The sequence below is a fragment of the Alligator mississippiensis genome, chromosome 1 (genome assembly GCF_030867095.1).
Source record: "Alligator mississippiensis isolate rAllMis1 chromosome 1, rAllMis1, whole genome shotgun sequence".
Lineage (NCBI taxonomy): Eukaryota > Metazoa > Chordata > Crocodylia > Alligatoridae > Alligator > Alligator mississippiensis.
In genome coordinates, this window is record NC_081824.1 from 451,065,597 (window position 1) to 451,091,969 (window position 26,373).

Genomic DNA, 26,373 nt, shown 5'->3' on the forward strand with positions numbered 1-26,373 from the left:
TGCACACACAAATGCACATGCATGCACACGCACACACATCAACACACATGCACATATGCACAGACATGCACGCACATGCACGCAGACACACGCACATGCATGCACGCACAGACACATGTACACTGACATGCACATACAGAATGGAGAGACGCACACCCTCGTGCCCGCGTGCGGGAATATGCATGCACACACGCGCACACACGCAGGCCGGGGTCCTTGTCCGGCGCGGGCGGCCCCCGCCACCCCCCGGGGCAGCCTGGGCAGCGCGGCCGGCGGAGGCCCGGAGCCCCCGGGGTGCCGGGAAGAGCCCGGCAGGTCGCGGGCGGCGCAGGGCCGGGGGCGGCGGGGCGGCTGCGGCCGGGCTCCCCCTCTGCTCCGGCCGCCTCCTGCCCGGCCCCGGCCCCGGCCCCGGCGCTGCCCCGCTCCGAGCCCCGCAGCCGGCGGGCAGCAGAGGGGAGGGAGCCCGGCCCCGCGGGGGGAGCGCACGGGCCGGGCCGGGCCGGGCCAAGCGGGGCTGCGACCGCCGCCTCCCGCAGTGCCCGGCCCGGCCCGGCCCGGCCCGGCCGGCTGCAAACGCCCCGGTCCCCCTGTCCCGCGGCTCCAGGACGTGGGGACAGACAGGCACGGACCCCGTGTTGTTATATTGGAGTAGACATAGGTGCCTCTGTATACAAGGTACCGAGATCTGTATCTATCTCTCTCCCCCTCCACCCATGCGCCGCCCGGGTCCCAGTCCCAGTGCCCCCGAGCCGGGCCGGGCCGGGCCGGGCAGGACGAGGTGGGCGCGGGCAGGCGGCCGTGGCGGAGCTGCGCTGCCCGCACCAGGCAGGTCCCCGCGTGTCCTGCGCATCCCCGGGGCTGGGCCGGGGCAGTGCGGGCAGCACCTCTGGTCCCGCTGCACCCTCGGGCTGTGGCATCCCACCCACACGTGCTTGGCTTCCCCCGCTGGTCTGGTGCGTTCAGGGCTTTGCTTCTCTTTCTACCTCCTGTTTTACTGTGTTGGTGTCAACTGAAATAGCAGGTCAGGTCCTGCCCGTGGGCACGATCCGTTCTGCCCCGCGGGAGATTTTGGTGGCGGGTGGGGAGGGGGCGCGGGGCAGGAGCAGCTCTGGTTTAAATCTCAGGGCGTTTGGGGGGGGGTTGGGGAGCTGCTGGGAGGAGCAGGACTGACTAGTGCCACTGAGATGAGTTTTCTTTGGCACAGGTGCATGCAGAGCTCAGGAACACAGTTACTGTCTTGGCTGCCCATACGTTGCCTTTTTATTTGTATTTCATTTTATTCTTTTAGAGTCGCTGAGATTTTCATGAGGGGTGGGAGCTGCGGGTGACTCTTCTCGGGCTTGGATGTGAGATTGCAGCAGTTCCTGCATCCCCTGGTGTGACAGAGCTGGCAGATGGAGGCAAGGATGGAGACAGAGCGTCCTGTGCTCTGGGGGCTCCTCCAGCCCCTCCTCAGCCACATGAAGGTAAGAGACTGTGCGGGGTCAGGTGCTAAGGCCCCTTCTCGTAGGCCTGCCTGCCTGGACTTTACAGCCACCACACGATCGCACCATAAAATCCAGCTGCACTGCAGAGTCGTTGCATCCAGTGCCCCTGGGCTGGGCTGGAGAGCAGGTCCCTGCCTGCTTTCCTAGATGTGCATCGGAGGAACGACGCCTGTAATTCGCCCTTATTCACTGTTCATCTGACATCTCATAGTTCCTGAGTTGTTTGCAGGACAGCACCTCCTTTTTCCTCAGCCCCTTTCCATGCATGTCCAAATGTCCCTGCCCTTCTCTTCCTCAAGTGGATTTTTCTAAACCCAGGGTTTTCTCCCCCGCCTACTTCTGGACACTGAAGCCTGTCAGGTTCCTCCCAGAATAAATGTGTCGAGATAGATGGAGTCAAGGAGACCTGCAATCATGTACGGGGAGCCTGGGGGTGGGCTGCGAGGATGCGTGCCATTCATGTGCCAGGCTGACGGGTGCAGGTAAAGACTCTGGATCTGCAGATAAAACGTGGATCAGTTTTGTAGGATGAACCTGCGCTGTACTCCGGTTTGTCCTTTGTGGATAGGTTAGGCTGATGTAAATGGCAATTGCCTCTTCCTGGATCGATACTGAAATGCAGAGTGTCCCTCCAGATCCTTTTTGTGAGAGATCCTTCAGCTGAGGAGTTGCTCGGTTTATCCCTGGCAGCCAAGTGTTTCTCTTTTCTTTTCTTTTCCCAAGATGGGAGGTGTTTGCATGCCTGGCTTGGTAAAACTCAACCAGAAGCTGTGCAGGATTTGAGCAGTGATGACTTGAAACCACGGCGAGCAGCGTGAGAACAGTGTACCGTGGCACGCACTGCAGACGCCTGCGCTGCTCCCCTTAGTCAGGGCAAGCCTCCGTTCACCAAAGAGGTTTCCTGACGGGAGGGATTCAGTAGCCGAGATTTGCTGAGGACATGGCCAGATAATGAGGGACCCTCATCTAAATACACCCAGTAGCGAAGGGTGTAGGCTACACCACTAATAAATCACTTTTACATACCCCTCTCTAGGCATCAACTACAGAAATGATCCCTGAAAGTACCTACTCATAACCATTGTCACCACGTACTCAATGTATGTTTAATTGGTGCGGGCTCTTTTCCATCCCGCAGAAGGGCTAAGAAATGATGGTTCAAGTGCAACTGGTTTTATGAACCAAGGGATTTACTGGTGCAGGTGGGTGTGTACTGGTCTGGGTGGGAGCCTGGTGTTAGTGATTGGCAGTGGATTTAGGGGAATGCTTTTTATTAGGGCAGCACTGAAAGATATTTTTGGGCTGAAACCAAAGACTGATTATTGAGCTGCCAAAGCGGGTCATAGAGATCTGATTGCTGCTCTGCAGCCCGGCAGCTTGGACAGCAGCGTCTGGCTGGTAGGTGTGGGGGGAAGGAGTGTTGGGGGGCAGATCGAGGGAGGGAGTCAGTAGGGCAGGGGCAGGGTTAGCTGGCCTAATAAAAAATATCACATTGACCCATAGAGCCTTGTCTGCCCATGTCTTTAGACCAACACAGATAGCAGATTCAGGCTGACCTGGACAGGTTGGATCAATGGGCAGAGAGAAATAGGATGCAATTTAATAAAGATAAATGTAAGGTACTCCACCTGGGAAGGAGGAACCCCCAGCACACCTATAGGTTGGGGAGTATCCTTCTCAGCAGCTCGGAGGCAGAGAGGGATCTTGGACTCATAATTGACTCCAAGATGAACATGAGCCGGCAGTGTAACGAGGCCATCAACAAGGCCAATCGCACCTTGTCGTGCTTTAGCAGGTGCATGATTAATAGATCAGAGGAGGTGATGCTCCCCGTCTATGCAGCACTGGTCAGGCCACAGTTGGAGCACTGTGTCCAGTTTTGGGCGCCGCACTTCAGGAGGGACGCAGGGAATCTGGAGAGTGTCCAGAGGATGGCCACTCGCCTATACAACCTATACCCCTCAATGCCTACCGCCCAGTCGTGTGTAGAATCCCACCATGTCTCGGTTAGTCCGACTAGGTCGTACTGGGTGCTAGCAAGCAAGAGTGCGAGCTCCTCCTGCTTGTTCCCCATACTCCTGGCATTTCTATAAAGACATTTTAATCCCCCAAAGGGGGCTCTTGGTGTCCCTGTGCCTTGATGGCATATATTCCCTTTATTACTTACCTGGTGTGGTCTGGTGCCTTGTTTATGGCTTACCAACCCCTTAATACTTACCTGGTGTGATCTGGCATCTTGTTTGTCATTTACCAGCCCTGGGCTCTCTTTGACTACTGGTTGCCCAACCCCCATCGAGCCTAGTTTAAAGCTCTTGGGAGGAGATCAGCCAAGCTGCGGGCCAACAGATACTTACCTCTGGGGGAGAGATGAAGATCATCATCTCCCAGGAAGCCTCCTCCCTGCAAGTGCTGGTCATGGCTGTAGAATCCGAAGCTCTCCTGAAGACACCGACTCTGGAGCCGCCGGTTAACTTCTTTGATGCAGGCACCCTGGCGTCTCCAGCTGCTGCCGACCGGAAAGATGGAAGAAAATACAACCTGTGCTCCAGTCTTCTTGAGGCTGTCTCCCAGTTCATGGAAGTCCTTCATGATGCAGTCAGGGCTGGTCCTAGCCGCATCGTTGGTTCCCACTTATCCCAGATCACCTGTTCCCTCTTATCTGGGGTGACCTGTTTCTGCGCCTGGGCCACCCGTCAAAGTTCCTCCAAGCTGGGGTTTGAACTCCTGCCCAGCTAGGCAATCAGCAGGGAGTTCAAGTGCTTCCCTAAGGGGTGACCCTTCCTCCACTGGGATGTTCTCTAATTCCTCCCTGAGAGCCTCGGCTTCCTCTGCCACTGACTGACTGGGCTCCTCCCCGGGGCTGTCACTTAGCTTGACCCCAGGGTCATTGGTTCCCTCAGCAGCCAGCTGGTTGCTGCAGTCGGGGGTCTCTTCCTTATCCCCCTCTTGCCTCCACAGCCAACTGGGTTACTTGGCTCTGGGCGGTTTCTCTACCTCCCCTCCTCACCTTCTTGCTCTGCCAGCGAGTCACTACATCAATGCGGAGGGGATCTAGGAAGTTTCCCCACGCTGCTCGCTTATGCTCCAGCTCTGTAATATCCCTCCCCACCAGCATGGGGGCAGGAGCATTTTCCATTGCTTCTATCTCCACTTCCAGTCCCTCCACCAGATGGGGAGACGTGCTACCTGTACTTTGGATGGCATGGCATTAAAAAAAACAGTTAAAATAAAACAAAATCAAAATGTGGCACGTTTTCTTTCCTAGGTGGAACAGTATGAGAGTCAGGACTGGCAGTATTAGGGACCCCGAGACCCCCACGGTGCCGTGTGCAGGGGGGCCGATACCGCCCAGAGCTGGCAGCACCGGGGACCCCAGTACACCGCCAGAGCTGGGGTGGGGGGACCCCGAAACCCTCCCCGGAGCCCGGCGCTGCGGGACACTGAGCCCCCGAGAGCCGGCAGCACCGGGGCCCCCTCGCCCCGACCCCGGCGCGTCCCCCAGCCCCGGGCGGCACGGCCCTCCGCACCGGGGCGCGGGCAGGCGCCCGGGGCGTCTCCAGGCACAAGGGAAACTGCGGCCGGGCTGGAGGCTGGCGGGGGAAACTGAGGCAGCGCCGGGGCGGGGCGGGGCTGGCGGGAGCGCGCGGGGAAACTGAGGCAGGGGCCGGAAGGGCCCCCCCACCCCAGTCTTGCCAGAGGCTGCTGCCACCAAGGGGTTAACGCGGGGGCGGGGCGGCAGCAGCGGCGCCAACCGGTGACGTCATGCGTGTGACGTCGATGGGAGGGGGCGGGGCAGGGAGCAGAGAGCAGGTCCGTGCGGAGCGGGGCGGGGCTGCGGGCTGGGAGTGAGGGGCGCTGCCCGGCTGGGCGGGGGCGGGGGCTGCGGGGTGGGTTGGGGAAACTGGCTGGAGCCGGGGCACAAGCGCTGGTGGGGGCACAGGGGGCTCTTGCTTCCACCCCAGGTGAGGTACAGCTGAAGGGACTGGTGGTTTGGGCAGAGATGTCCCGTGCTGCTGAAGTCAGTGGTGACTGTCACTAATGAAGACTTTCCTGCTGTCCTGGCGCTGGCAGTGGCCAGGTGATGTAAAATGGAAGGGACTGGTAGTTTAGACAGAGATGTCCTGTGCTGCCAAAGTCAATGCTGACTGGCATTCATGAAGAGTTTCTTGCCATCCTGGCTTTGTCTCATAGACAGTGCTCTCTAGCCATCACGTTGTGGGTGCAGGCAGATGTCGCATTTGAAGCATTTCCCCGTACACGTGTACACTGAAGGCCTTCAAAACCAGGGTGTTTCTGATGTGAAGAGAGGTATGACCCTTGTTGTGCCTCCCAGCTGGAGAGTTTAAAGTCACTCGGTCTCCCTGCAGTGACTTGCTCTCTGGACCAGGATGCAATTGTGGGATGCAGTGACCTCCAGCTCTGCGCGATGCAGGGAGTGGAGGGAGAGGCAGAGCGGACTCTCAGTGTGGCTCTGCCACCCCGGTCTTCTGGGGGCTGTGGCTCCACGCAACCTCCTCCGTAGCTGAGGGAGAGATCAGAGTTGGTGTCTGTGAGAAGTCTCCTCTCCGCTTTGCCTCCATTCTCTTGGAAAACCCCCATTGCCAGATCCAGGATACCCTGGAACCAGGGGAGAAGAGGTATTGCTATATGTGCCTGCAAGTGATGTGAAAACTAGATGTACCTGCTGTATGTACATGCTATATATACATGCAAATGTGACAGCTCCCCTTCACACACAGCATAGGCCTGAGTCCCCAGCATTGGGAATGTACAGCTGAAAAGCAGGCACACAAAAGCAGAGGCAACAGTGCAGGCAGATGTGAGACATCCATTTATGGAAGGAAGTCGGCCGTGTGCGATTGGAGCCCCCACGTGCCAGAAGTTTAACAAGAACAGCTGAGACTTCCTGGGATGAACCGGCTTGTTCATCCTAGTGAGAGGCAGGCTGAGAAGGGAGCTGACTGCTCTCTGGAAATACTGCTGAGAGGGAGAAGAGCCACACAAGAGAAAAGACAAATGCCTGCCCCAGGAGAAGTGGGGAAATAGGGGTCACACATACATATAGGCTGAAGCTCAGAAGAAGGATTGTAACCATCAGAACAGGAGGCTCTGGAGCAGGTTCCCCGTGGGAGGGAACAACTAGTTTTAAAATACTGATTGTCAGATTTCAGCATGGGATCATACAGTGGGATTGCCTGCACTGGCAAGGATATAGCCATGAACAAAGAGGTCCCTTCCAGTCCCATGTTTCTTTGTCCTCTCCAGTCCATGGTCTGAGAGAGCCATGGGGTCAGCACACCATTTACACCCAACAGAGGCCAGTAGATATCTATCATTGGCATCATACAAATTTCTTCTCTGCCCAGAGTGCAGCTGCTGTCTGTTAAATAAAACCCCCCTGGGCATTGCTGTAGGCATGGGGGTGATGCGCTGCTCAGCTGGGTGGTCATCACGGGGGGAGAGCACAGAAAAGGGAGGATGCTATTCGGTCTATTTTGGGGGCATCTGTTCCAGGATTTTGGCTGAAGTCACTCGATCTGCCACAAGAAGATTTCTGGAGGCAGTAAAGTGACTCTTATGATGAGAAAGGGCCCTGCTGGCTGCTCCAGAGACAGCAACGGAGTTAAACATGCCCTTCCATGTGCCTTAAATGTGGAGCTCTTTCCAGGTGCCCTGAGGGAAAGGGGCTGGGGCTGGAAGTCCTCTATGTGCTGAGGACAGGGCAGCCGTCAGGTTTGTTATAATAATTCTTGCTGCAGCCTTGGGGCCTGAAGTTCCCTCTGATTCCTGGACATCAAGTCATCTGGGACATGGATGGTACCTGGGATCCTGCCGGGACCATCCTCTCTTATGTGCAACATGATGAATGGCTGCTAAAAACCACCCCCAGACCCTTACTGAGGATTTTATTGCCAAGGGAAGACCTTTCAGGTACGGGCTGAGCCTGGAACACACTGGAGCAGATGAAATCATGTCACAGGAGCGGAGGGATTCCCAGGGCTTTGCCGAGGATTTCACTGCACGTATCCAGTCTGGTCCCGTCTCCTCTTGAAGACCCCCAGGGTAGAGGAGAGCATCACCTCCCTTGGGAGCCCTTTCCAGATTCTGGCAACCCTCACCATGAAGAAGCTCTTTCTAATGTCCAACCTAAATCTTCTCTCCATCGATTTGTGGCCATTGTTCCTAGCAACTCCAGGGGGTGCCCTAGTAAATAGAGCATCTCCTAGTCCCTGCTGTGCTTCCCTGATGAAATTCAGGCAGCCACAAGATCACCTCTCAGCCTTCTCTGGTGACAGCTGAAGAGATTCTGGTCTCTCCGTCTCTCCTCATAGGGCCTTGCCTCCAAGTGGGACACTTGCTTTACAGGTTGGCTTAGGGCTGTGCAAGGCTTCAGACCGTACTTCAGATCTGGAGAAGCTTTGGACGCTTCGGCATCCGAAGCAGCATGTCTGGATCCAAGTGCTGGCTTCGTTAGGCTCTCCAAAGCGCTTCGGAAAAGCTTCAGAGATCTGGCCATAGGGTATCATGGGGAATCAATGAAATATCTATAATGCTGTTGTTTTTCATCTGATTTGGATGAAATATGCAGGGATGGTAGCCTCTTCTAGGAGCATGAAGCCTGCCACGTTTCAAGGAGGTCGGTGCAGGGGTTTGGGAGGAACTGCACCTCAAATTCTTGAAAGCAAACTCCTGTCATGTGTATGTGTTGCACCACAGGGGAGTGAAAAGTGCAGGGGTGGTGGCCCGTGGGGAGGCCACAAAGCCTGCCAAGTTTCAAGAAGATCAGTGCAGGGGTTTGGGGGAACTGCACCTCAAGCTGCAGACTAGCCAAACTCATGCCATGGGTGACACTGTGCGTGTGAAGGCGCAGCAGGGCGAAAGCTGCAGGCCTGCTAGCTCCTGCTGTGGCCACAACGTCTGCCAGCTGTGGAGGAGGTAGGGGCAGGGGGCTTCTGGCTTCTGGGGCCCTGCACTCCTAGCTGCTGACATGCAAAACTCATGCCATGGGTGCTTGTGGGACTGACTGTCTCTGTCTTGGGGCAGTTGATTGTATTGATTATTCCCTCTCCTTAATCTGTGGTTTTGTAGGTGTTAATGGTTGCTGATTGACTAATTACCTAGTAGCTACTAGTAGTTAGGTCCTGTGTATTGAGCTGGTCCCTCAGTGAATCATGATTGATTGGGAACTGGTAAGGCAGTAGCTTAGCAGCCAGGACTGCAGTAGTCCCCCCCAGTCTGTGCCACAAGACAGACACGATTGCACAAGCACCCATGTCACGAGTTGTGCCTGAGACACGGGAGGACACTCTCTTATCAAGACTTGCTCTAAATAGTGGAACTGAACAGTTCATATATTGATGTGTATTTATCTTATTAAAACAAGGCATGATCACACAAAATAAGGAGAACATCACAATCCTGAGAAAATGATCTTTATTTAATGAAACTAAAAGGCTCTGGGGACATCAGGCAGAAAGGACCAGGAGCTACTGGCAGGATCAGACAGGGAACACATTTGCAAGAAGGAGCTGATCTTCTCTTTGGAGGGCTAGGAGACTCTGAGTTTTCACCAAAGACCAGTTTGCCTCTGGAAATGCAGCTTGGGTGTGCTACCTTGGTCTTGAGCCATCCTCCTTCTGGCTGCTTGGTAGCAGGAAGAGGGTTTCTGTTAGATTTAGTGCCAGTGACTTTTCCAAGCTCTTGGGTCTGTTCCTGATTGCCCTGTCTCAGCAGGATGTGTTGCCGTTTGGCTCCCTGCCCTGAGAATGCAGAGGCTTCTTTCTTTCTAGAGTCTTCCTATTTTACACGGACCCTGAGTGTAAAGGCAATGTCTCCTCCTCTTCTCCTCCCTCAGTACACAAAATCCATCTGATAGACTCTCGTAGCTGCAGTATTCCTCCAGGTCGTTATTCGGGGTTGTGCCTTGTTAGGATATTCATCTTCTGCCCAAGAAGAAGCTTCGTTGTCTCCACAGGCCCCCTCATCTATTTCCCAAACACGGTGGTCCAGCCTCTCTTCCACCACCTCCTCCTTTAGGAGTGCCAGCCTTGGCCTCTTCTCCAGTCGGGTCCTTCTTTGCCATTTCTTCTCTCTAGGCCTATGCTCTGCCCTCAGCAGCCTGCGGCGGCACCTCTCTGCACCGGTCCTTCTGCTTTGTTTCCCCTGAGCCATTCGCATGTGGTTTGTCTCGTGGCAACACTACTGTCAAGGAGCTTCTCGCTTTGATGGGAAGTCCTTGGCTTCAGAGAGGAGCTCAGCCCTTGGGCCCTTTTATAAGGGAGCTGCTGGCCAGCCAGGTCCCATGTCATCACTCACTGAGGGCCAACCAGACTTGGCTTGTCCATATATGGCCATCAGATTGGTCCCCATCCCGTCCAAGTCTCCATATAGGGAAACACACAGCTATTATGACTGTGGGCATTGCCGTTACATGGGCACGGGACTTTTTGAGTGGCTTTTATGGCCATGTTTAGTCATGTATGTGTGTTTTCTTATATGGCCAAAGATGGACAAAAGCCGTGTGGATGCCTGGGACTAGGACATGAGAGCCAGTGGAGACAGTGGGTCTGGTGCTCTGGAGAAATGTCAGATCACCTCCTTTCACTGGAGGAGTACTGCATTCAGCCTCCTGATTTAGAGAAGGGAGGGGAGTCAGTGGATCCCCTGAGATGTCCTCTTCTGTTCAGTCATCACTCCTCTCCTTTCTGATTTCAGCAAATCCAGAAGCTTTCTGTGGCCACGTTCAGTGCTGACTTCTCACGTGCCACTTGAATGATCCACGTCAAAAAAGAACCGAAATGACGTTCCCTGTTGTCACCAAGTGTGGTTCACCTAAGCGCTCATCTCTTGTTTGCATCTAAGCTCTCCCTTTACTCCCATATCACACAGAGGTCTGTCCTTACCGGAAGCACAGAACGTCCCCCTCCCACAATGTGGCAGCAGCAGCCGACCCCACCTTAGCAAATCTACACTTTTGCCCTCCGCTTGTCCCTGTCTCCCTAGACATGCCATGTTGTGTTCTTCCCGGGGCTCAGCCTGATCCCCAAATCTGATCTGAGAATTTGGCCAAGTGTCTCTTGGAAGAACAAGTGCTAAAAGGGATTGTGAAGGAAAAGCCCTCGAGTGAGGTCACTGCAGAGGGCTGTGTGAGGTTGCTTTACTTAGCTGGGATGCTTTGTGATGTACATAAGTGAGCTCCTCTGTTTTACTCAGCTGGCCCGAAGACCCAAGTGTCTATGAAGTCACTGGTCCTGTGTCTTGACTTAGTGGTCTGATGTCAGAGCCTAGCATAGGCCTTTGTGAGGAAACTGCCAGGTTGATCTCATAACAGACGAACTTGTGAGGTGTTTTACTAAGGACTGCCGGATGGACTGATTTCCTCAGGACTCTTGTAACTAGATTCAAGTATAAGTCTCAGTAAAACAGCTCACGTACCACTGACTTATAGGGGCAGCAAGAGGAGGCAGTGACAGCTAAATGCCAGCTCTCCCCTTGACTTGAGATAGACCAAAGAGTTGGAGCTTTGTGCTCAGTCCGAAGTCCGTTTGTGCCCAGAGAGGCAGGTGGTTTAGCGAAAGAACAGTTCGTGGTCCCAGGCACGATCCAGGAAGGAAGGGATGTCCCCACAAGACGAGGGGGAGGATGAAACGAATAGGGCAAGTTGGATTTTAGCGCGACTCTCCTGGGAGTGAGTGTTTCCTTTCAAGCCCCAGCTCCTGGAGGCCTGTGATTGTGGCAGAACCTCGCTGCCAATGAGGAATGGGGGCTGTGCCCCACGTGTCTGGAGCAAAGCAGGAAACCCCAAAGAGGAGAAAACCAAAGACAAGGACATTTATGATTACAAGTGTTTGTTGCAGCCAGAGTCCTGATTTTGCCATGGTGAAAGAAAGGTGTGGGATGTACCCAGGCTTTTCCCATTTTCTCACCTGGATTAATTGGAGAGGAGTTCTCCATATATGAACAATCAATGGTCACCGTATCTGATGGCCATATATGGACATTTGGATGGCTATAGGACAATTTGATGGCCATATATGGACAGACCCTATGTGATTGGTCAGCTGCAGTCAGCCGCTCCTCTATAAATAGGGCCAGCTGAAGCTCTGGCTGGTGGCCAGAGTGGGAAGCTGCTCCCAGACATGGGGTGCTCCCACTGCTGGGGCTTGGTGGCCATCAGGAGGTTGTCCGCTCATGGCAAGAGGCTGTTCAAGGCAAAACAGAAGTGGAAGCTGTTGCAAATGGTGGCAGGCAGAATGCATCGTGGGAGGCCATCACTGGGGGCTGTCCCAGAAGGCTTCTTCCATCTTGACTCTGCAGCAACCGAACAGAGGTGTTGGCAGCATAGGGGAAGAGGACAACTCCGGGGATCCAGTGTCGTCTCGTCCTCTTCCTCCTCCAGGAGATCAGTGACTCCACAGCACCGCTGCTTGTCCTCAGAAACAGGGAGATCCAGTGTCTCCACAGTGCTGCTGCTCCGTCCCTGAAACAGGGAGATCTAGTGCGTCTCCAGCACTGCTGCTGCTTTATCTGAAAAGAGGCGATCCTGTATTCGTGGTGAGACACCAGGGCACTCGCTGTCTCTGCTGCATCTCTGAAATGAGGCAATCCAGTATTCCCACAGCGCTGCTGCTTGTGGCAAGAAACCAGGACATTCGCTGTCTCCTGCTCGTCCTCCAGGAATGGCTCATGTAGCCATTTTGCTGGCCAGTACATTGACTTCTCCTGCTGCTGCAGGTCTGCCCTCCGCCTCCATGCCCTGGGCCATCCTCCATAATTCTGTAGTTCTGTAATTAAGTTCTGTAATTTATTCTTTAAATAAATATTTAAGTGCATATCCAGATGTGTCTTTGACTCTTTGTGTTGGTCTCCACTTGGATTCAAGGGTGGTGCTAGGACATGCTGTGATTTCACGCTTCCCCATCACTTTGAGTTTGGACCTGATGGAGTACAGTATTCTCTGTGCATAAAAAGGAGTGAGGCACATCAGTCTGCTTTAGGAACCACATGCTGTGCCCTAGGCTCAGGCCCTGTTTCCCTAGAAGAACCCTAATTCTTTTATTCCAGGGCCAGAGCCTGATCCTTAAGTAGAAATTATCCCATTGCCCACTGGATTAAAGGATTGCAGGCCTTGTGAGGCTAAGGTCCAAGAAACTGCTGCCCTCAGAGTGCTGTGTGACGTTGCTTGTTAGAAGCTTTAGTGTTCTGTAATAATACCACGGGGGCAGAGCTTTGCCATGATCATACCTAAGCTCTTCTCCCTCGTGCTGCAGATGTGATGACACTGCTGTCTGTGAGGTTTCTGGTGCAACCCCTGGAGTCAGCTGGTGGAACGTCCAAGTCCAGGCTTTGTGACACGTGTGTCTGGGCTGATCTCATCCTAGCAGATGGGTCTGAGAGGCAATTGACTGCAGAAAGGAAACTTTCTGGTTGTCAGCTAACAGGCAAGGTGATGCTGTTGCTCTTCACAGTGACAGCTGAGAGGGGACATCAAATAATGCCCCTGTTGTGTCCTGAAACTTTGCAAATCACTGTGTGCACTGGACCAGGAAAAGGAGTCTGTAAGCAGTCAGGTCCAGTGCTTGTTCCACCTATGACGGGCCTAGGCAGATGTCAAGGCAGGAGGTTCTGGTCATGCTTTCCTGGTACTCCAACCGACTACTCCAGGGGTTTTCAACCTTTTTTCGTTTAAGTACCCCCAGTGGCTGGACATGGAAACTGAGGAAGCTTCAGAAGGTGGAGAGGGATCAGTAGGGTGGAGGGGATGCCAGTATTATTCATGGGATGGACAGAGACCTCCACATTCCCCACTGCACTGGGGGAGGAGATGTAACCGTCACCCGTCTGGAAGGCTGAGAAGTAGGACTGTGCAAAGCTTCGGTCCGTGAATCAATTTGGCGGAGATTCAGTCCGATTTGGGGCTGGATCTCCAAATCTGAACTGAATCAGAGGACCTTTTAATCTCTCCAAATCGAATCAGATCCCTCTGAATTAATTCGGAGAGATTCAAAAAGATTCTGTGATTTGGACATAGACACAGCTTTAAATGTTTTTTCTACATAAGTCTAGGTAGCAGACAGCTCATGAACACTGCCATGCGGGGGCACATGTAGCGTCCCACAGGAGCACGGGGGCGCTCCCCAGCGCACTCGGCAGCAGACCCAGAAGTGGACCAGAAGCACTTCCGGTCCACTTCTGGGTCCGCTGGGTAGTGCACTGGGGGCCCTCCTGCATCGCCCCAGCTTGGTGACTGGTGCCTCCTGGGTCTGGGGGGGACACCCAGGGTCTGCCCTGAGGCTGATCGCAGAGCCGGAGGGGATGGGGGGCCCCTGATTGGCTCCCCGGCAGACCCAGAAATAGACTGAAAATACTTCTGGTCCACTTCCGGGTTCACCACTGAGCACGTAGCATAGCGGGGCACTCCTGTGGGACGCTCCATCACAGCGATCATGAGCTGTGCTGGTACCTCGAGGTATGTACAAAAATATTTCAAGCTGTGTTTATGGCCGAATCACTGATTCTCTGAATCAGCATCGAATCTTCAGATTTGGATTTGCCCAAACCAAATCGGGGACAGTGATCTGAATCAATTAATCGAATCCCTGTCCCCGATTTGGGCCAAATCCAAATTCGAATCATGCAGGGCCTGTTTTGCACACCCCTACTGAGAAGGCCACTGAAGGCCCAGGTTGTCCTAGTTTGGAGAAGAGGGAAGAGACGCTGGATCTCCGGAGCCATCCTTTTCAAGGCAGTTGTCAACTCCCCGTTCGGTTACTTCTGCAAATCCAGAGCCCTTCTGTGACAAGCTGCAGCGATGACCTCCCCTATGCAAAGAGTCTGCTGCCATTTGAGCAATGGTTCATTTCAATCAGGATGTGAAATGTCATTTCTTGGTGTCACTGACTCTTTTACCCAAGCTTCTGTTTCTTGGCTGCATTTGGGCAGGTTGCTCTTCCTTCATTACCAGTCCAGTAAGATTTGTCCTTACTGGAAACACAGAACTTCCCGCTGCACAGAACGGATCATCTGACCCCTCCAAGGCAAAATACGGTATTAACCTCTTGATTATCCCTGGGTCTCCTTAGAGATGCCATGCTGTGCTATTTCCAGGACATCTTGATCCCCAAATCACATCTCTCACGTAAGCATCCCCTCCGTGCACGCTTCCATAGCACTCTGGCAGCCTAGACTGGTAGCGGGCCTTGAACCCCACTGAAATCACCAGATGAGTGTCCTGATATGATTTTAGGACTTGGGCATCCTGAATGTCCCTTGTGTATCTAGGCCGTGTGGCGAAAGCCAGCCCTGGGCCTGGCACAAGTCCTGGCCAACTCGTTATGGTTCCCCACGCAGAGCACTGTTTCCCAGAACTGCTTGCACCTGGATTTCTATTTTAAATCCAGCCACAGTGAATGTGTAATCCCTCTCCCAACAATGGGCCTGCCCTTCCCCAGAGTTCCCACAGAGGGTAATAGGGCGCGTGTGGGTGTGTAAGTAAGATTAGACACACATGCACCTAATAAATAAATAATATTTATGTGCAATATGTTGACACACAATGAAATAGCCCCACTTGTTAAAATATACTGTGCAACCATTTTACTAGTTGACCCTCACAGCACCACTGTAAGAAAGGTATGCAGGTATACAGCCTGAAGAGTGAAGGGTGAGCTCCACTTACAAGGTCATGACAGATCACTTCTGTATTTAGCCAGTACAACCTAATTCAGGGCATTGTGTATGTGTGTGTGCTGCATCAGGAGATGCTGGACAAACAGGTAGTAAAGCAAGCTCCAGGGGTACAGAAGTAAGTGTTGTAATGTTTGGGCTTAATATATACTTTCAGTGCCTGAATATCTTTTAATGTCCCGCAATATTCCCTTTACTCTGTGGGCAAGTATGGTGGCAGCTGTAGCAACAGCTCAAGGACTGTCTCTTCCTTCCAATCATCTTTAGGACAGACTGCTGCAGGAAGGTCTATTCATAGTATATTTCTAGGCCGCAGCTTTAGTGAATCTTGTCATATTGAATGGAATAGTTTGAACGTTTGTAATGGTTGCCCATTAGCCAGTTTCAGGAAGAAGATAAGATTTATCTCCTTATCTAGGTCATTGTTTTGGACTACGTGTGGAAAATCCAGACTTTGCTTAAAGTTTTAACTCTTGAATTTTATCTTTAGAAGTCTTTTACAAAGAGAACCTAACAATGATTCTTAAGCAAATATCCTGAGTTCCGAGAGATCAAACCCTAGGACCTTTTGACCAGATTGGTAAGAAAAGGTCACTTGTAGTGGTATGGAAGTTCCCCAAAGTAATTAAAATGATCAACAAAAGAAACTAATTACTAAGCAAAAGAATCTGTTGAGTAAGATCCGAGCCCAAATTTGGGGGTAATGACAGGTTTGAGTAGGAGTGGCCCAAGACGGTAGCTCACTCAATAAAAACTGTAACCTACTGTCCCAATTTGGAGGTGACTATACTTGCAGAACAACGAAGGAAGAATCGCAAGTGTAGGCCGGATCAGACCGATCACCTGAACCACCCTCTCCGTGAACACGAATCTCTTAGTACACGCTGAAGCTGCAGAGCGCCCGAAAGGGACTGAAGGAAGGGGACTTATTCCTATCAGTATTGCGGCCAGCCCATTGAATTGTATTGCTGAGGCGAGCCCATTGAACCGTACTACTGAGGAATGAAACCATATTTAGGTGTTTGGCTTCTCAGAATTCTAGGATTGTAAGTATAGTATGAAAATAACAGTATTGATTCAAATTTAACTTTTAGTTGTAATTGTAGTTGTTTTTGTAATACTAATTCTTATAGCATTGTTTGGGATGGAAGTGCATTCGGAGCATTGTTTCTGATATATGTAATTATTGTGTTCTTAATGTTTGTGGTGTTTCTTAAAGCTAAGCAGTGTTATATACGTAGCAAAGAATTTAAAAATAAAATTGTGTTGTATGAATTAAGCGTGTAATCATTGTGAAATCTGCAATCAGCTAACTACTCCCCCAGCCAGTGCATCAAAACGAATCAGTAAATTGTGTGGGATTTTCTCTATTCCATAACCCACTAGAGACATTCAGAAGGGTCTCTTTGATCATTTTCTCAAGAACCTTACCAGGGTACCACACTGGCCTTCTTCCAGTCTTCAGGTACTTCACCTGAGCGCCACGATTTTTTAATATTTTTGCCAGTGGTTGGGCTATGAGACCTGCCAGCTCCTTGAGTACCCTAGGGTGTAATCTGTCAGGACCAGCTGTCTTTAAGGTGTCCAGCTTCTCAAGGTGATCCTTTACTAGATCAACACTGATGCTGGGTATAAATACGCCCTCACCCTGGCCGTCCCGCTTCTTGCCAGGCAGAGCAGTCCCATTGGACTAGGTGAGGGAGGTCCCACCTTTTTTCATATACATACATGCATGAATAGTATTCCAATTTATTGTGATTCAGCAATAAAAAAAATCTGTCAGGTCTCTGGGGCAAGGCCTGGGCCTGCATGAATAAAAGTTCAAATTATTGTGATTTACCAATGGAAATAACATTGCAATTTATTGTGATTCACCAATCTGAATAACATTTCAATTGATTTCAGCTATTTTTGCTGCACTTGCAAAAGTATTCACTGGATACTGTTGTGGAATCAGAAAAAATATATGCCTTAAACTTTGATTATTTTAGTTATAAGATGACATAACCGCTTTGTGTAGAATTGCTGGCTCGGTACAGTAGAACAGATAAGGGCAAGTATTTGTTCTTTGTAACTCTTCTGCAAATGCTTCGCTCACCGCGGCATTGAAGGTAGAAAAAAAAAATATGTACAAAGTAGATTTCCAGGTGCAAGAAGGAGGTTTGTGAACTAACCCTACCTCCCCCATAATTCCCATCCTGATAACAGCAAAGAAATAATGAAGTAATATTATAGCCGCTTTTCATGCTAATTTCACTATATGATCACGTGAGTTGTAAGCGACTGTTAAAAAGTATATAAGCCTCCTGATTTTGCTCTTGGGGGGGGGGGGGGACCCCTTCCAAGTGCTTGGGAAATCCATGTCACTTTGGAACTCCCCCTACAGCTGTAGTTTCTTTTGAATAAAAGCTTCTGCTGACCTGACCCAAAAGTACTCTGTGTGTGTTTCCACGACAATTCCTGGTGCCGTGACTCGGATCCAGAACACAGGCTGAGGAAGGAGGACCGCAGGCTACCCCCCACCCCGAACCCTGAGGCGCCAAACTTGAGAGGTAAGAGACCTAATTCAAAATCTCTATTGGGGTTTCGGAGGAGGACTGCCTGCAGGCTTCCAACTTGGCCGTGGTAACTGGATCTGAACCTTGTTAAAACAGGTCAGTCTGAACCTTCCTGCCGGCTAAAATTTTCTGTCTGGTAAAGGATCCCATTTTGTGTCTGGTAACGTACGTTTTAGGGAGAAACTGTTTGAGGCACCTTCATCCAACAGCACATCGGGCTTGTAGTTAATTAACTAAGGCGGTGTGGGGTAGGAGGTCTGGCTGACTGAATAAATGTGCATGTGTGTGTGTATTTAGAAATATGAGCCACTGACCAGGACTGAGACTACGGTTGGGCTCAGCCGCCCCAATTCTGCCTGACAGGGCAGTTTTGAAAGCAAGGGGGCCCAACTGGAACCTCGTGACTCAGTGGACAGGGCTTATTGAATGAATGTGTGTGTGTATTTAGAAATATGAGCCACTGACCAGGACTGAGACTAAGGTTGGGTTCAGACGCCCCAATTCTGCCTGACAGGGCAGTTTTGAAAGCAAGGGGACCCAACTGGAACCTCGTGACCCAGTGGTAAGGGCGTCTGAGTGATTTTGTCTTTTCCAAACCCCTCGTCCCAGTAGCTTCTGCCAAAAGCAGGAGTGAAAGGATCCCTCTAGTGTTTCCCTCCCCATTTCCATTTTATGAGCCGGTGTCGGGTCAGAAGCTTTTTGTCTGGACAGTGAAAAACTGCGGGGCAAGGCACTGAGCGGCCCGGACATCCTAAATAAGCCTCTCCTACGTCTCCCTGTGTGACTGAAAATGGGAACAAGTCAGTCTAAACAGGTTCCTGTCCCCCCTAAGGGGACTCCGGCGTACTTTATGTACACACACTATTCTCCCGAGACTTGCAAGTACCTGGATAAGTGGAACTGGTATACTAGGGATGATCCTGTGAAGCATTTTCCACAGGAAGGAACATTTGATCAGGATAAAATAGTGCACTTGAGAGGGGCGTTAGAGTCCCGTGGATCCAAAACACCACAAAACCAGTGGGACGCGTTCTTTTATTGGTATGATGAAATGTCCAAACGGCGGACAGAATCTCAAACTAGGAGCCTAAAAGACTCTCAAGAAAAATTAAAACAGCAGTTAAAAGCTGTTCGGGAGAAATTGGCTGCTCCCCCAAATTACACGCTGGCCACCGCTCCGATGTATCCAGCATTGCCCGGGGCGCCCCCACCACCGGAGCCAGCAGAGGATATCCTTGACCTTTGTTCGAACCCTGCTCTCCTGGGACTCCCACATCAGCAACAGCCGGTTCAACATCAGGCTGCAGCCCAGGCTAGTGACCCATTAGCTGAAGCTCCTTCAGTAAATCCATCCACAGAGCTTAATAGTCCGGACTCATCCACCATATCTGCCACTCAATCATCACCAGTGTGGCAATTTACTCCTGGGTCACAACCCACCACAGGTGTATTTAGAAGAATGGGAATAGGCATGGAAAGATCTCCCATCAATCTGAGATCCCGAACTGCACAAGTTTACCCCCTAAGACAAATGCCAGGCATTGGCACCGATGGACAAAATATAGTAACTGTGCATGCACCCTGGACTCCAGGTGATCTCTACAATTTAACTCAAAAGTTCCCAAAAATCAGGGAAGACCCAGAAAAATTTCAGGAAGAATTGCAGACTGTTATAAATTGTTATAATCCAACATGGGCTGACATTAATCAGCTCATGCGATCCATTTTGCCCAAGGAGACTATGCTACGTCTGTACGCTGCCTGTACTTGGCCAGAACAAAACCCAGGGATTGGCCAAGACTTTATTGACAAGAGAAATGCTTTGGTTCAGGCAGTTCTCACAATTTGCCCAAAAAAGGCAGACTGGACCAAAATAAATACCTGTAAACAAAACAAAAATGAACACCCCAGTGACTATTTAGAACGCCTCAAACAGGCATTTGAACGATACTCAGGAATGGATAACCCAGTCGGAAATGCTAAACAAGCAATAGTGGCAGCATTCGTCCAGGGACTTAACCCTAAAATTGCTGAGAAAATTCAAACAGTAATTATTGGCTGGGAAACTAAAGATTTGACCGAAGTCCTTGCTGCGGCTAACCATTTTCATAACAAATTGGAACGGTCTAAAGACAGTGCCGAGTTTAAGTTAATGGCCTTACAGATTTCTCAGTTGCAGGGTCCAGGTAGAGGAAGGGGACGAGGACGGGGAAGGGGAGGCCCGGGTAGATTCAGGGGAAGAGATAGATCCTTGAGCCCACAAAACCCAGGCTATGGGAACCAATGTCATTATTGCAAGCAAGAAGGACATTGGAAATCAGAATGCCCCAACCGCCCCGGCCAAGGACCCAGACCCCAGCCCCCACCTCCACTTCCTGTCAATTTTCCCAGTGTTGAATAGGACAGCCTGAGGGACAGTGACATCATTGCTCCTTTGCTTGCTACTGACCAATCTGGTCCGTTTGTTGAATGCCTTATTTCTGGTAAACCTGTCTCCTGTCTTGTCGACACCGGAGCGTCCCGCTCCACGCTAAAGGCTGCTGAGTTTCCTTTTCTACCTTATTCTCCTGAAACTGTAAATGCTGTCGGTATAGGCGGACAACCTATCCCACATCCCGTCTCTGAACCTGTCTCCATCTCTATTGGCCCTTTGTCTGAAAATCATGCCTTTCTTCTTAGCCCCTGTGCACCTGTCAACCTTCTTGGTAAGGATTTGCTGTGTAAACTGGGATGCGTGATTTATTGTAGCCCAGATGGTGTTTACCTTGAGGTACCGGAACAGAGGGAAACCGAGCTTGTGGCTTTGCTAACCCAGGAGTACTCTGATTCCGACACTTCCTTCTTGCAAGAGGAACTGTTGGCACGAGTACCTCCACAGCTGTGGTCCACCCACGCGAATGAAATGGGGCACATGCTGAGTGCTGAACCAGTGCGTATCATCCTGAACCCTGCCAAGCCACTTCCTCGTGATCCACAGTACCCCATCTCAAAGGAAGCTGAGGAAGGGATCAAGCCTGTCGTTTCCTCACTCCTTGAGCAAGGGATTATTGTCCCAATACGCTCCCCTTGCAACACACCTATCCTACCTGTCAAAAAACCTGGTAAAGTTACGTATCGCTTTGTGCAAGATCTTCGAGCTGTAAATGCCGCTGTGTTACCCGCTTTCCCCGTGGTCCCTAACCCTGCCACTATTCTTTCCTGTATCCCTTCAGATGCTACATATTTCACAGTAGTGGATCTTTGTTCCGCTTTTTTCTCTATCCCCGTTCATAAGGACAGCCAGTATCTGTTTGCATTTACTTATCAGGGATTTCAATATACCTGGACAAGACTCCCTCAGGGATATACAGAGTCCCCAACCCTGTTTTCCCAGATCCTAAAAAAAGATTTGGATCCTATCACGTTCAAAGGGGGGTCCACCCTTGTTCAGTACGTTGTTGATCTATTGTTAGCCTCACCCACTTTAGAGGCCTGTGAGCAAGATACTTTGACACTCCTCACAGCTTTAGCTCAGAAAGGCCACAAGGCCTCAAAATCTAAATTGCAGCTCTGCAAGTCTAAGGTACATTATTTAGGGCATGATATCTCAGCAGGTGAACGACACCTTTCCCCTAGTAGAGTTGAAGCTATCCTCAACATTCCCGAACCTATGACTAGAAAACAGATGAGGGGATTCTTAGGTGCAACGGGTTATTGTAGACAGTGGATCCTGGGTTATGCTGCTTTTGCAAAATCCTTGCAAGCATTCACTCATGATACCACCCTGGAACCCCTCCCTTGAACTCCTGAAGCCGAACAAGCATTTGTGGCCCTTAAGCAAGCCCTCACTCTTGCTCCTGCTCTTGGACTTCCTAATTATAAGAAACCCTTTACCTTGTTTTGTCATGAACGGGAAGGAATCGCTTTAGGAGTACTCACTCAGCTGCACGGTGAAAAGCATCGCCCAATTGCATATTACAGCTCTGCCCTTGATCCCGTAGCTGCGGGACTTCCTCCTTGCCTCCGTTCAGTTGCAGCTGCTGCCTTGTTGGTTGAAAAGGCAGATTCTCTAGTTTTGGGACACTCTTTAACCGTTGCAGTTCCACATGCTGTGATGGCCCTTCTGCTCAAGGGCAAAACTCAGCACATTTCCAATTCCCGTCTTACTAAATATGAGAAACTTCTACTGTCAGCTGCAAATGTAACCTTAAATCGCTGTTCAATTCTGAATCCTGCGTCACTTCTGCCTATTGCCTCTGATGGTGAGCCTCATGATTGCCTGTCTATCACAACTCAATTGTTAACCCCTCGAACTGACCTCAAGGACATTCCTATCCCGAACTCTGACCTTGTTTTGTTTGTTGATGGTTCCTGTCTTAGAAATGATGCAGGCAAATTAGTTGCGGGATATGCAGTATGCACTCAGTACGCTGTTTTGGAAGCCTATTCTTTACCCCAAGCTCGTTCTGCTCAAGTTGCTGAACTCATTGCTTTAACACGTGCTTGCATTCTTGCAAAAAATCAAACCACAACCATTTATACTGACTCTAAGTATGCTTTTGGTGTTGTTCATGATTTTGGACAAATCTGGAAACAAAGAGGGTTCCTCACTTCATCAGGGACCCAAATCAGTCATGGTTGTTATGTAAAAGCGCTCTTAGAAGCTGTTCAATTGCCTCTTGCTATTGCTATTGTTAAATGTAAAGCTCATGAGAAACCCTTTGATGATGTCACACGAGGAAATGATCTGGCAGACCGTTCTGCCAGAAATGCGGCCCTTTCTGGCCCACAGGCTCCTAACTCTGTTTTTGTTTGTTTTTCAGCAGACCAGTCTCCTTTGGCTAGCCTTTCAAGTCTGGTCCTTCTTCAAAATCAGGCCCCAAAAAAGGAAATAAATGACTGGCTGCATGCAGGATGTTCACTGCACCCCGACTCTCTCTGGCGCTCCCCGGACAGCTGCCTGGTGGCGCCTAGAGAGCTTTTGCCACATCTTGCTCGTTTAACCCACTCTGTGGCCCATACGAGCAAAGGAGGAATGATTGCTACAGTACAAAGAAATTGGTTTGCCCCAAATTTTCCTTCCATGGCACAACAGTACTGTAGCTCCTGTCCCATCTGCTTAGCTCACAACATTGGGCAACGGGTAAAAACGACACCCGCAGCCCATCCCCCTCCATGGGGACCGTTTGTAAATCTGCAAATTGATTTTCTGCAGCTACCTAAGTGCTGTTCTTATGAGTACATTCTTGTTATTATTGATGTGTTCTCTGGATGGGTGGAAGCCTACCCATGCGTACATGCTGATTCCATCACTGTAGCAAAGAAATTGCTCAAAGATTTCATCCCTAGATTTGGATTGCCCCTCACAATAGATAGTGACCGTGGCACCCATTTCACAGGACAGATAGTAAAAAACATCTGCCAAGCACTCAACATACAGCAACACCTACACTGTAGTTATCATCCACAATCAAGTGGTGCTGTAGAACGTAAAAACTCTGATTTAAAAACGCGCGTTTCGAAGATTTGTGCTGAAACAGGCCTCAAATGGCCTGATGCACTGCCCATTGCTCTTATGCACATTAGAAACACTGTTAACAGAAAACATGGCCTAACCCCTTACGAAATACTCATGGCACGACCCATGAGGATGCCAGCTACACCACCTGTTGCCCCTCACCAAACAGACCTACAATTAACTGATGAAACTGTACTAAATTATTGCAAGGCATTAATGAAGTATGCCAGGTCTGTTCATTCACAGGTCCAAGAAGCCTTACCTCAACCACCGGATGTTCCCTGTCACAACCTCGAACCAGGGGATTGGATCTACGTAAAGGTCTATCAACGGAAAAACGCACTTCAACCCAGATGGAAAGGACCTTTCCAGGTACTTCTGACCACTAATTCTGCTGTTCGTTGCCAAGGTCACCAAACGTGGACTCACGCCTTGCACTGCAAGAAGGTATCACCTCCATTGGACCCCGAAGCAGCTGTATTCCAACCAAGGTTGGGATCTTTCCCTGAGGCCAAGGACAAAGACCCTCAGGACCTCACTCAGGCAAGTGAGGAGCATCAGGGTGCAAGTGCTAATAACCTCTCCCCTGCACCCAACACCTCAGCCCAGCCGGATTCATCAGTTGAAGAACGAAGATATCATCTTCGGCCTCGAAGAAAGTGAATGCTCCCATTCGGAAGATCACCACCTCGATCAAGAGCAAGAGCCGATATTATCAGTCCTTTAGGTAACTTGAGCCCAGAGGACAAAGAAAGACTTTGGCTGCCATCCTGGGTTTGGCTGGCAGTGTTCTTTTTCTTACTGGTACTGGTTATGTTTGTTGTTAAGATTCTTTGTCCCTCCTGTATCTAAAAATGGCACTGATATCCTTATATATCACACTTGGGTATCTCAGTATCACCCAAGGGGGGTGGGGGAAAAATTTGTATTTGCAGATCTCCCATGCGGTGGCTCAAGCTGGAAATAAAAGTGACTGCTGGATATGCTCTCACAGCCCAGCACACCTACACCAAGGAATCCCAATGATCGGAGTACCAATATCCCTCCAGCAATGGGGAACAATAAATGGCGGCTTTGTTAGACACTACTCGTTAGCTGCCCATCGGTCCGCTCCTAAAGAATGGAGGGCCGCCCCTGCTAACTGGATAATCTCCCCAAGAGTAGAGGCGCCTTTCTGTTACAGATCCAACAACACCGGAGCTTATAATAAAGCCACACCTGTAGGACACTACCCTCATTGCCTAACTACTCTAGATTATAGCCCTAGTAGCACCAGTGGAATCCTGTTGGGTAACGTACCCTCTCTCAATTGTACAGGATTCATGGTCTACAACTTTTCTAAGGAACCTCATGTTGCTCTCATTGCAAACAGATCGGAATTTTACATTCACTCCAATTTTACTTCTTGTAATATGTGTCGGTCCAGCAGGATAGCAGCTGAACGTGGACCGTCCTATACGATGCATATCAATCGAAAGTGCCGGATAGGGCACAACAACTGTCGAGATTTGAGTACCCTTTCTGCCCCAGGCCTTTACTGGCTCTGCGGAAACAGGGCTCATAAAATCTTGCCCTGGAATTGGGTGGGGGCATGCACTCTTGGACGTGTTATCCCTGGTTTCGAAATGCATAGTGCAATATATCTGGAACAAGTAAACAATTTGAACCATCACATGAAAAGGGCGGTTAACCCCTCAGCTACCAGAAACACAGGGTTCCATCGATTTGTGAGAACCTTCATACCGTGGCTTGGAGTAAGAGAATTGGAACTAGCCATAATTAACATTTCAGCCACAATGGAAGCTATGGGAAATGCCACTGCGGATGCAATTCAGGCTCTGCAAAAAGAGATCTCCCAGATCTCACAAGTAACTATACAACACCGCATAGCCCTAGATTACCTATTGGTATCCCAGGGAGGAGTATGTGCCTTAGTAAACTCCACCTGTTGTGTCTATGTCAATCAGGACATGCGAATCAAAACTGACATTCGCAAAATCCGAAATCAGTTAAGGGTCCTACATCAAGTGGCCTCAGAAAATACTGACTGGGGTCTAGAAGAAATGTGGTCTTGGCTAACCTCCTGGCTCCCAGATTTCGGGGCCCTTGGCAAGAAAATCCTGTATGGAATATTGTTTGTCTTGATAGTTCTGATAATGTTCTATGTCTTAATGCAACTGATCCTCTGCTGCGTGAAAGCCAGCAGGGGAAACTTTAGCAAGGCAAGAAAACCCACAGCAGAGTCTAGAATAATGGTGTTACAAAAGTGTGAGCAGATTGAAAGAAAACATGAAAGGCTGCATGATGAAATAGAGGGGCTCATGAGAATGGAAATTTAAGGCTAAAGTGAGACTAAATAGTCTCAAAGGGGGGGGCGCTGTGGAATCAGAAAAAATATATGCCTTAAACTTTGATAATTTTAGTTATAAGATGACATAACCGCTTTGTGTAGAATTGCTGGCTCTGTACAGTAGAACAGATAAGGGCAAGTGTTTGTTCTTTGTAACTCTTCTGCAACTGCTTCGTTCTCCACGGCCTTGAAGGTAGAAAAAAAAAGTATGTACAAAGTAGATTTCCAGGTGCAAGAAGGAGGTTTGTGAACTAACCCTACCTCCCCCATAATTCCTATCCTGATAACAGCAAAGAAATAATGAAGTAATATTATAGCCGCTTTTCATGCTAATTTCACTATATGATCACGTGAGTTGTAAGTGACTGTTAAAAAGTATATAAGCCTCCTGATTTTGCTCTTGGGGGGGGACCCCTTCCAAGTGCTTGGGAAATCCATGTCACTTTGCAACTCCCCCTACAGCTATAGTTTCTTTTGAATAAAAGCTTCTGCTGACCTGACCCAAAAGTACTCTGTGTGTGTTTCCACGACACTGTCATTTAATGAAAATTGTATTGCCTTGTTTGCATCCCCTTCCCCAAATTGTTTGGCATCCCTGTGCCCAGGGCAGATGCACCCCACCCTGCTTTATTTTTTGTTTCTGACCTTCAGGGGTGTGTGAGTGAGTGGGTATCTTGGTTCTTATTGTGAATACACTGAAATGCACCATGAATGGACTGTGTATTTCCACACTGACTCAGGGTTTTACCAATGAAAAGGAAAATAAAAGGGTCAAAACATTAAAGGATTGTTATG

At 50.2% G+C, this 26,373-nt stretch overlaps 1 protein-coding gene across 2 annotated transcripts; it reads left to right on the plus strand.

Annotated features, from left to right (window-relative positions):
* On the plus strand, positions 1-26,373 carry LOC132249649 (endogenous retroviral envelope protein HEMO-like). Of its 2 annotated transcripts, none has more exons than XM_059725275.1 (3): positions 1-675; positions 1,289-1,466; positions 23,475-26,373. In XM_059725275.1, the coding sequence occupies exon 3, from the start codon at positions 24,083-24,085 to the stop codon at positions 25,565-25,567; it is 1,485 nt and encodes a 494-aa protein (XP_059581258.1). In that variant the 5' UTR covers positions 1-675; positions 1,289-1,466; positions 23,475-24,082; the 3' UTR covers positions 25,568-26,373. The 2 variants fall into 2 exon arrangements, with proteins under 2 accessions (XP_059581258.1, XP_059581261.1); XM_059725278.1 differs by lacking the exon at positions 1-675 and adding an exon at positions 694-953.

What these genes read in the sequence shown, in the direction of transcription:
- LOC132249649 (XM_059725275.1), top strand. Translation starts at nt 24,083, where the DNA reads ATGGCACTGATATCCTTATATATCACACTTGGGTATCTCAGTATCACC.